Source organism: Triticum dicoccoides, chromosome 3B (assembly GCF_002162155.2).
Source record: "Triticum dicoccoides isolate Atlit2015 ecotype Zavitan chromosome 3B, WEW_v2.0, whole genome shotgun sequence".
NCBI classification, from domain to species: domain Eukaryota; kingdom Viridiplantae; phylum Streptophyta; class Magnoliopsida; order Poales; family Poaceae; genus Triticum; species Triticum dicoccoides.
The window spans coordinates 604,212,164-604,223,812 of NC_041385.1; the positions used below are offsets into that span (position 1 = coordinate 604,212,164).

The following is an 11,649-nucleotide window of genomic DNA, read 5'->3' on the forward strand; positions in this document are numbered from 1 at the left end:
TCATATTTATATGTTTAAAGGTTTACAAAGGAAAGATTGCAAATGGACAAATAGCTGCAATAAAACGCGCACAGCAAGGATCCATGCAAGGTGCAGCTGAGTTCAAGAATGAGATTGAACTCCTGTCCAGAGTGCATCACAAGAACCTAGTGAGCTTAGTAGGTTTCTGCTATGAACAAGGGGAGCAGATGTTGGTTTATGAGTATATTTCCAATGGGACACTCAGGGACAACTTGATGGGTATACTCTCTTCATCTTTACAACTATCTCCTAAACAAGGACATACGATTTAACCATTGCTAATCTTCAGGTAAAGGAGGGATACAGTTGGATTGGATGAAGCGACTTAAGATCGCAATTGGGTCTGCTAAAGGCCTGGCATACCTTCATGAACTTGCTAATCCACCAATTATTCACAGAGATATAAAATCAACCAATATACTTTTGGACGAAAGTTTAACTGCAAAGGTAGCTGATTTTGGTCTTTCGAAGCTAGTGTCTGACACACAAAAGGGACATGTTTCTACCCAAGTGAAGGGAACATTGGTAAGTGATTCTGAGAATTAAAAGTGCATAGTTTCTTTCGGGAAAACAAGATTTCTTGCTAATTTATCTTTTATATCGAAATACTAGGGTTATTTGGATCCTGAGTACTACATGACTCAACAGCTCTCCGAGAAGAGTGATGTCTATAGCTTCGGAGTTGTCATGCTAGAGCTATTAACTTCCAGGCAGCCCATAGAGAAGGGTAAGTACATTGTGCGTGAGATCAGGACCGCAATAGACCAGTATGATCAAGAGTACTATGGCTTGAAGAGCCTAATTGATCCAGCAATCAGGGATTCAGCTAAATTAGTTGGCTTCAGGAGATTCGTTCAATTGGCTATGGAATGTGTAGAAGAATCTGCTGCTGACCGCCCGACAATGAATGATGTGGTCAAGGAACTTGAGACCATTTTACAGAATGAAGGGGGTCCGTTGTTAAATTCAGCATCTTTGTCAACTGAACATTTTGGAGATGCAACAGGTAGAGGCCAAGAGGAACACTCTCCTATGAAAGATGACAGCAGCAGCAGCAGTGCTTTTGATTACAATAGTGTATATTCATACTCAGCTGTTGAACCAAAGTAGGAACTATGTATTGGTTCTTGCTTATCTCTACTCATTGTTTTTGGTGCATGGTCCAAGTGAATAGGACACAAGACATTTATTGTACAATATTCATTTTCCTATCTGTTGATATAACCGAGGTGGAATATGTTATAAGCACGCACTAGCAAATTGCTTTCTTAAGATGTGACAGAGAGAATGATCTATCGATAATACCATAACATTCATGACCTGTTCTTTTTCTATCGATAACCTAAAATTAAAATCAATGATACTCCCTCTATATAAGAGCGTTTAGATCACTACTTTAGTGATCTAAACACTCTTATATTTCTTTACAGAGGGAGTATCTGCTAAAGGGAAGAACACATTGTGCATCTCCAGCATACAGTTCCAATCCATCATCAAGCCTAGAAACATCCTTCACTAACTTGAGTCGTTTCATCCAATTTCTGATTTGAGTAATTAGCGGATGCAATCTCAACAGTTTTTTTTAAACAACAAAATGCCATTTCACAGTATATATTTAACTATTAATGGCCACATTTTTAGTAAACTTATAGCCTCTGATTGGCCGTTGAGGTTAATGAATAACTGTGAAGTCTAAGGTCCTGTTGGAGTGAGGTCGTAAAGTGGTTGGCATTGGCGATGGTCTGCGGATATAATACAGTATTAGTGAGAAAAACAATTTATGTCAACTATATTGATGAAAAACAAAATTAGAAGACGCATTGCGATCATGTACATTGAAGCATCTTTCTTATGATTGCATAACCAGTCACAAAGATAATAGTGCCTTGATTACCATGCACCTTCACTGCACTTTTCTTATTGGAACATCAGTCAATAACTCTAGTCCCTACGTATAATGTCGCATCTGCACTCATTTGGCAAAATGGCACATCAAAAGACATGTATGCCAAATGATAAAAACACAGATATTTTACCCTGAATAAATTTAAATTAAAAGGGGCAAAACGGGGAAGTACCTTTGCACAAATAATGGAAGAGCAAACCAATGACTTTGTCACTATCAGGGCTTCCAAATCCTTGGCATTGTTATTTCAGCCCCCACCAACATATGCTGTACCAAAAGAATATAATATTATTAGCTACTTAACAAGAAAGTATATATCGGAATATAAGAATCACTTCATCACAGCGACGTTAATTTCAACCGAGAAAAGACAAGGAACAGTTGTCCCAACTCCAAAGAGCATCCCGACTTCATCGTTTAAAGGAAACAGGTTGGTTGGATGAAAGCTGTTACCTGTATCAAGCCACCAAAGATCAAAGAAAAGCCTAGACCCGTGAAGGTCCTCAGCCCGTCTAGAAAAGGTTAATAAATAACACCGACGGAACAGTCAGTAATCCTTATGCAACTTGGTTGTTTTACTTGCCCTTCGATCACCTCGAGACCATCTCTCCCTTTTGGCAACAAAACCAGCAGCTGGGCCAAGTATCATGCGGAATATGCAAACAGGTACAAATTCGGTTGACCTATTCTTGAGAAAATGTCCTTCCAAAGAGCAAGGCTTTGGCGTTCATCTTAGAATGCTCCTCCATTTGGGTTCTTGCAAAGAAGCTTTCACAAGCAGCTTTGCAGTTTGTTGCCACTCGAGTGTTTCTAAATTGTGATCCCCATAGGTAATCCCCATAGGCTCTGAGAATGGAGGCATTGAGAAAGTTTCTGCTGCTGTTGATGCTGTTGGCCAGTATACCTGTGCGACTCTGTGATACAGATCCTCAAGATGGTAACTATGATAAATCTAATTTCTGTACCTTTCTCTTCTTAGATTACTTTCATTGCAAAGATTTAGCTTGATCATATTGAAGGTGACAAGCCACACAAGTATTTAGATGAAATGTTTTCTATCTGCCATACTAGTATGAAAAATAATTTTGTTCTATCTATAAAATAGAGATGGCATTCAAGTGCATAATGCAATCGTACTATCATAAACACCATATCAAATAGTTCATTCAATATCATCTCCTTTCATATTCTCCAAATTCGCAAATTTTCTTATTTATCTGCATAACATTAGCATGATGCAGAGCAACTGACAGTAAAAGGAAGATATGGCACCATGCAGATAATATAGTTTAAGTCAGTGGTCTGTAAATTCCTGAATAATAACATCAATATGCATTGTCAGTGGCTGCGCTCCAGTCTTTCATCAGTGGATGGCAGGACTTCCCATCAAACTGGAAAGCATCAAATGATCCATGTGGAACACCATGGGACGGGGTTATGTGCGACAAGGGGCGGGTGACGTCACTGTGAGTACTAAATAATGATGTTTTAATTTCACCTATCATCCAGTTAAATTTGGCATCCCTGTTTCCAGGAGGCTTTCAGGCATTATTGACGCTCAAGGCACATTAAGCAACAGCGTAGGCCAACTCAATGAGCTTGTTTATCTGTGAGTTACGTACCCTTAAAATCATTCAAGTTTATTAATCATCAATAGTAAGAGTACATTTTCTGCTTCAAATGTTGGAGTATATCAGAAGATTCTGGAGATTTTGACTGCTTAAAGAAAACATGAACATGAATTCTTTGTTTCCAGATGGTAAAGTTGCAGAGCTTATAGCATTTTAACAGAGAAGATATCAGCTATACTAATAAAACAAAAACCTGACGTTACATATGTAGCAAGTTTAGAAAAAAAGAACTGGCTAATTTACCTCGATAAAATATAATATATTGTTTTTGCTCATACTTTAGGGTGCTTGCAGGGATCTCTCCTTCAACATTGGAATTGGTGGCCCACTGCCTGATGCTATCAGGAATCTCAAGAAGCTCACAACACTGTATGCCTACATGACCATTAGCAAATCCTTATCTTGCATATTTGGGATACATCAATCACTGGCCTACCCTACTGCACTGTGCTTCTCAGGATCTTGGCTGGCTGCAGCTTCACAGGAGGCATCCAAGTATTAGGAAACTTGCCGCAGCTCTCGTTCTTGTAAGAACTATTAGACACATACAAAGCCTTAGTCATGCTCACATTATTATTAAGCTCTGCTGATACTTTGGTTGTACTAATGAGATGAATTTGCTCTGCAACAATTTCTCTGTAGGGCACTGAATTCAAACAACTTCACAGGCGGGATTCCTCCATCGTTTGGTCTACTCTCAAACCTCTTTTGGCTAGACCTGGCAGATAACCAGCTTTCTGGATCTATTCCAATTTCCTCAGGTGGTTCTCCAGGACTTGACCTACTTACACACACCAAACATTTGTAAGTCCCTCTACCATTTCTTCCTTCAGCCTGAATCAAGAATGCATGATCAATATGAAGTGTTAAGTCACTTTTTGTAACTGAAATTTAAGTCGCTTTGTTTCTCCTACCATACTGATGCTTATCTCCAATAAATCAACAGCCATTTTAACAAGAATCAGTTAAGTGGTAGTCTTGCTGGCCTCTTCAACTCTAGCATGATCCTCGAGCACATGTAAGGAAGTACCAATTTTCATTTTTAGTAGCACTACACATGTTACACTGACTACTTTGTTGAACTTCCTCAGATTATTTGACCACAATCAATTGTCTGGTCCTATCCCGCCTGAGCTTGGTGGCATCGCAACCCTCAAAATCATGTAAGTACATGGGCAATGTCTTTCTTCCAACATATTCTAGTTGCTATTGTTGAACCCCTTTGCATCCTCCATAGCCGATTAGACAGGAACAATTTCACAGGAGAAGTTCCAGCCAACATCAGCAAGCTAGACAACCTAAATCTCCTGTAAGTAGCGTGAATTGTGATAACCCGTAACCAAAAAGAATAATATATTTATCTCATGTGGTGTAATTCTTTTTCTGCAGCAATTTAGCAAACAACCAGCTGAATGGGACAATACCAGATCTCAGTAGCCTGAGCAAACTAAACGTGGTGTAAGAAACGTCTGCATTGTTTTCTGCAAACTTCTATGATTTACACTGTTCTGATCAATTTTATCTGCACACCCAGGGACTTAAGCAACAATTCGTTCGATCCATCAGTAGCACCGAACTGGTTCTCAACTTTACAGTCTCTTACTTCAGTGTGAGTAAATTAATACTGTGCACTACTGATCATCTGATGTTCCCTCACGGTAGTCATTAGTCAGTAATATGTTTCTCCCTCAATCACAATTTGTTACTTTGACACCTTAATATGCAGAGCAATAGAATCTGGAGGACTCTCCGGCCCAGTTCCCAAAAGGCTCGTCACCCTATCCAATCTGCAGCGAGTGTAATTTTCTGGCGACATGTAACAGAAACGAATTATCGTGAACATAGAAGTTTCTCATGTTTTTCCTCTTTTTCGCTGATCAGACAGTATACTAAGCAATAACGCACTGAATGGAACACTAGAGATGACTGGCAACATCACCCAACAACTGAAGATCGTGAATCTCTTTAACAATCGCATATTTGCAGTCAACATAACACCAAGCTACAACAAGACCCTTGTGTGAGCAGTACCTGCATATTCCAGAACCAAGCTCTAAACATTCCCTCTATATTCCATTAATTCACTAGCATTGCCTTTTCACCTATTCGCAGACTTGTGGGGAATCCTGTGTGCTTGGATTCAGATTCCTCGAGCCGCTCCTTTTGCAGCCTTCAGCAAGAGGGCCTGATATCATACAGCACCAATATAACGCAATGTGGTTCAACCACATGTTCCGGTGATCAAAGTCTAGACCCTGCAACTTGCAGTTGTGCCTATCCTTACACGGGCAAGATGATCTTCAGAGCGCCATTGTTCGCTGACCCGAGTGACAGAACGACTTTTCAGCAACTGGAAACTAGCCTCTGGAAAGAGCTGGGACTGCGCCCTGGTGCAGTTTTCCTTTCTGGTGTCCTTTTCAGCAGTGATGACTACCTCCAAGTTCAAGTGAGCCTCTTTCCATCAACAGGGACATCTTTCCCTACGTCAGAAATGATAAGGATTGGCTTTGCTTTTAGCAACCAAACTTATAAGCCACCAAGTATTTTTGGACCTTATTACTTCATTGGAGATACATATGTCTCATTTTCAGGTATCCAACATCATCAATGTAAATTATGTCCATATATACATAAGAAATTCACTGGTACTTCCTATCTCAGGTGGTGTTGGCAGTGGGAAATCTCAAATGAGCAAACGTGCTATAGCTGGAACTGCAGTAGGCTGCAGTTTTCTTCTGCTTGCCCTAATGTCCGGGGCGACATTTGCTATACTGAAAAAGAGAAGGCCAGAACAATCATCAGGACGAGCAAATCCATTCGGTAAGGTTCCAAAGATGTGAATTGCAATTCCAACTATGCAGCTGTCGATTCTGCCGAGACATGACACTATATATTACTAGAATTGACAAAGATTGCAGATAACTAAGTAGATACATAGCACATTATAACACAACAAAGCAATAACAACTGGGCCCTTTTTTTCTTGCAACCCCACTGTTAGGTGTCCAAGCTTATAACCGTTCATACTAATGGTTCTGACAGCAAGCGCTTACCTAACAAATACTCACAGCAGTGATAAAGGGAAAACTGACAAACTTTTGAAGATTGCTGAAACTTTACTGATTTTACTCCATTTACATCTAAATTTAAGCTTCATGGGGAGTTGCTCAAAAAGATAGTGGAGGTGCTCCACAGCTCAAAGGAGCCAGGTTCTTCTCTTTTGATGAACTGAAGAACTGCACCAACAATTTCTCAGAAAATCATGAAATAGGATCAGGAGGCTACGGAAAGGTAAATAACTACATAGTTATTGATTAACATTTTTCCAAGAAGATTTACATACAGCTAATCTATCTAGCGGTTTACCTCATGTGAAAGGTTTACAAGGGAACGATTGAAGATGGAACAGGTGTTGCAATAAAAAGAGCAGAGTATGGATCAAAGCAAGGTGCGGTGGAGTTCAAGAATGAGATTGAACTGCTGTCCAGGGTTCATCACAGGAACCTAGTAAGCCTGCTAGGATTTTGCTATGAACAAGGGGAGCAGATGCTGGTGTATGAATATGTTTCTAATGGTACATTGCGAGAGAACTTACAAGGTATGTATACAGAGGATAGTTCATAAGCCTAAAAAGTAAGTACATTTTATGTTTCTTCTCCTTCACAACTTGCAATTTTGACTCAGCAAGGGGAATTTACCTGGACTGGAAGAAGAGGCTCAGGATTGCTCTTGGCTCAGCTAGAGGACTGGCGTATCTTCACGAACTTGCTGATCCACCTATTATCCACAGAGATATCAAGTCCACAAATATCCTTTTGGATGACAATCTTAAAGCAAAGGTTGCTGATTTTGGTCTGTCGAAGCTAGTTGCGGATACCGAAAAGGGACATGTTTCTACTCAAGTCAAAGGAACACTTGTAAATGCTCTGCTTACCATTGTCTACCAATTTGTGTACAGATCTCATTGGTTACTCTTATCCTTGACGGCTACATTTCATTTCATAGGGCTATCTGGACCCCGAGTACTACATGACGCAGCAGCTATCGGAGAAGAGCGACGTCTACAGCTTCGGCGTCGTCATGCTTGAGCTACTAAGCGCCAGGCTGCCCATAACAAAGGGCAGATACATCGTCCGGGAGTTCAGGATTGCCATAGATCCCAACGAGCACGACTACTACGGTTTGCAGGGCATCATCGACCCGGCCATCCACGACGCCGCCAAGTCGGCCGGGTTCAGAAGGTTCGTGCAGCTGGCCATGGAGTGCGTGGAGGAGTCGGCTTCAAAACGGCCCACGATGAGCTCGGTGGTGAAGGAAATCGAGACGATGCTCCAAAATGAGGGACTGAGCTCATCCAGCTCGTCTGTCACGGAGTTCGAGCACGCAGGGCAAGCCACCGGAGGCCCATACAGCGGTGCTGTGGTTGTGACCGGATCGAGCAGCAGCAGCAGCATCATATCGGAAGAACCCTCCCGGTCCCACCGTGGAAATCAACACTAAGCTCCTACTCGGTGGACATTTTATGGACATTTTTTCGTAATCAGTGGTTGCAAATTGCAATTCGCCCAAATTTGAAGACCATGGCTCGAATGCCCGATTAGCTTCTGACCAAATCAACCACGGTCGACCGTGGATTCGTCTGTGTAACGTCAAATAAAGCAATGGCTAATGGAATCGAAGTGTTGACACCAGATTTTGGCACGGTCAATAACTTATTTAAGATGGCCTCAAATAGACAAGTGATCTTCATGAAAGATTTCCGTATTGTCGATATGAACATCTTTGAAGTTTGGGTCATCGCAGTCCGATTTCATCTCGAAGACCGAAACTATGCTCAAAGTACTAAGATCTTATATTCAGAGTACAGTTTGGCTGATTAAGCCCCCAAGACGACCTCAAATGGAAAAATTATCTACACGGATTGTCTTCGCCTCGTCGAAACGATCGATTTTGATACAAAAATCGTTCCAATCCGAGTTCGTATGCAAAAGTTAGAGCCATCGGAATACAGTCATGTCAGGAGGCAAAAACTGGCGCGCCCCACCAGACACCCTGTCTGATGGGTAGCGCGAGGGATAGCCAGTTTCGTGCGACCGATTTGACCCTCAAGATGATCTCTGATCAAAAAACGTTCAACATAAAAGTTGTTCATCTCGTCGAAACGGTCAAGATTGCTTTTGGGCTCGTTTTCATCCGAGATCGTTTACCACCACAAAAAAGACCCGCAAGGTGCAGCCAGTTTAAACCGAACAATTTTGGAAAGTTCGGACAAAACCAATCCGAATTTGACTAGGGTTTTGAACGTGAATCCAAGCCTTTTCCTTGCACGGGAAGTCCAGCCGCCTCTTATATACCTAAGGGATGACGGCCGATTGAACAACACCAATCGAACAAACACATCTAATACTTTTTCGTGTTCATCTACTTTTATCTCTCCCCTTGTATCTTTCTTCTCGTTCTTCGTCGTTTCAAGATTGGAGGCTGCGAATCCACGAGGCTCTAGGGGCGGTAAGGCCGACCTCGAGCAGCCAATCGTCGCCGCGATCCCTGACGGGGTCCCTCCCGGGCGAGCGGGGCGTCTGGTCCCAAAAGTGCCGGCTTGCTGTCTTGCGTATCGCGCTGGAAGTCGGCCTCCCGCGGTGTGAGTTGCGGAGCATCTCCCTCGGCGCCGCGGGTACACATCGACGTGTTCGTGTGACGCGTTCCAGCATCAACACACTTTTTGGCGACTCCGCTGGGGACGAAGCTTTGAACGGTCTCCGGCCTATTCTTGCTACGAAAGGATCGTCATCTAGGGTTTGCAATCTACAAAGGTAATATGAATACCCAATTCCCTACTGTAGATGCAAATAATTCATATGGTGTTACTAGATCGTTCAATGAGTATACTCTATCGGCCAGCCCTAGTTTTTTCAATAATGCATCTAATTACGTCCAAGGGCCGATTCAAAGTAATTTGCATGCTTTAAGTTCTTATGATACTAGTAACCTACACCATATGTATCCCAACTCTCATGCATCGGCAACCCCACAAATTGTTATGCCGATGAACAACATGGTGAGTTCAGTTAATAAATTTGAAACACCTCATGTTAGAATTTCCAATGCCATGCAAGAAAGTGTTTCACCCTTTTATTCATCGGCAAGTAATGTGCAATATACTAATCCAACCATGCCGATGAACGAGGGAATTGGCCATGCTGCTACTAGTTATTCGGCCAGTTACTCTCAAACGTCATATGCCACACCTCATGTTAGTAATTCTTCGGCACCATACACAACTGTAGATGCTCATAATTCGACTTCACACCTTTCTGGTTATAGCCGAATGAATGTAAATTTTACAAGAGCGGTTGTGCCCAATATTGTAGAAGATGAGGTAGTGGTAGCTGCATTGAAGAGTTTAGCCCAAAACAAGAGAATTAGTGCTCTTTGCCTTGAACAACATGAAAAGGGGTTATTTTCTGATTATACCGCAATAAAAGCTAGAGTTTTGCAAGAATATGAATCTTTGCCAATTGATAAAATTGGCGAGCAAAAGGATGGTCTTACAACAATGCATATGCCTTCACCTAGTACTACATCATATTATACACCCCCTACACAATTGCAATATTTCGGTAACACCCGTGTGTCATTGCCGAAAGAATCTAAAAGCATTGGGGGGCAATCATATCCGGAGTGGGCTGAAATTGAGAAAAAGCTTAAAGCTAATTTTGCCGCTCGCCATCAGAAACAAATAGACAAAGAATTGGCTCAGATAAAAGAAGCATTGCCAATTGGTAGTATCAATGAAAAGAAGGATGATTCGGAACATGAAAGTGCTTCGGTTGAAAAATCCGAATCAAGTAGTATATATTCTGAATCCATCAAATCCAACGAGGCAAGCATTCTTGAGAAAGGGCATGACAAGCATAGGAAAACAACGGTGCTTGATTTTTCTGAAGTTAATGGAACCTACTTCCTGCCCTATGAGTTTCGTGCCGTAGAAATTGACAAGCTTCAAGGACAAGAACAAGTAGCCGAACAAAGTTCGGCCGACAAAAATCTTCAAAGCAATGATGCACGGATTCAAGAAAAAGATGATGACAACGTGTTGGGGAGCCATCCAAAGATGGAGCAAGATGTTCTTCGAATGGCACCACCATCATGCTCTCTCAACATATTTGAAGAGGTATGCATAGCGAGTAATTTACCTATTTTCAGATTTGGTCGCAACTTCATTATTGATGCATCTATAAGAAATGTTCTCATAAGTAATTTTGAAAGACCAATGAAGAAAGGTAATTTACTTGTTAGCAATAAAATTGTTATGGAACATATCGGTCAAACCATTGCGCCATTTATAAAGACCGATAATGACTTATTGTTACAGCCAAAGCTTTCCCCGTTGCTTTATCTAAAGTTCATATCTAGTTGGGTAGCTTTGCTTATTTCGTACTTGGCTTGCACTTGGTCTCAACTGAGACATGTATGTTCTAAATATCTTCGTTTCGGAAATTTAAAGCCAAGGTTAAATTCTATTGAGAAAACCGATGCTAATACAATATCTTATCCAAAGACATCGGAGATAGAGTGGAAAACACAATGCATAGCCGAATGGGGAGATTCCAAATCTGAACCATTCGTTTTCTTATCTCCAAAGCCGTTCAAACAGCAAGATCGGCTAGAAAACAAGAAGTATACCTTCAATTCGAGCATGTGTGATCAAATATTTGATTTGTTGCTGAAAAATAATTACATTACAATTCTCGATCACCATGTTAAGCCATCAATCCAAGGACGAATGTATTGTAAGTTGCATGATTCGTCCAAACATAATTTTGAGGATTGCAACATGTTTCGGCAAATAGTTAAATCGGCCATTAAAAAAGGACGATTGAAGTTTGTTGAAACACCAAGAGATGACCAGTCTATTTCGATTGGTCCTGATGGGAAAAGGTTTTTGCATCGGCTGCTTCAAGCCGATCCATTTAAAGAGAATGTAAAAGCTGCAGCTGATGGGATCAAGCTTTCATGTAAAGAAGTTGTTGAAGAGCATAATGAACATAATCTTGAGGGCAAGAATTCCATCGAAGCTACAATGGAGAC

At 41.3% G+C, this 11,649-nt stretch overlaps 1 protein-coding gene and 1 pseudogene across 1 annotated transcript; both read left to right on the top strand.

Annotated features, from left to right (window-relative positions):
• The window catches only part of LOC119281638, a 5,707-nt pseudogene extending 4,515 nt beyond the window's left edge, over window positions 1-1,192 (top strand).
• Window positions 1,193-2,739: 1,547 nt separating this feature from the next.
• On the top strand, window positions 2,740-8,058 carry LOC119281640 (probable leucine-rich repeat receptor-like protein kinase At5g49770). Its single transcript, XM_037562114.1, has 17 exons — window positions 2,740-2,864; window positions 3,270-3,393; window positions 3,462-3,536; window positions 3,853-4,053; window positions 4,201-4,362; window positions 4,505-4,576; window positions 4,650-4,721; window positions 4,796-4,867; window positions 4,948-5,016; window positions 5,093-5,167; window positions 5,444-5,578; window positions 5,671-6,004; window positions 6,150-6,378; window positions 6,710-6,849; window positions 6,937-7,156; window positions 7,243-7,475; window positions 7,564-8,058. Exons 1-17 carry the CDS (start codon window positions 2,780-2,782, stop codon window positions 8,056-8,058), a joined length of 2,793 nt encoding a protein of 930 aa, XP_037418011.1. The 5' UTR covers window positions 2,740-2,779.
• The last annotated feature ends 3,591 nt before the right edge of the window (window positions 8,059-11,649 follow it).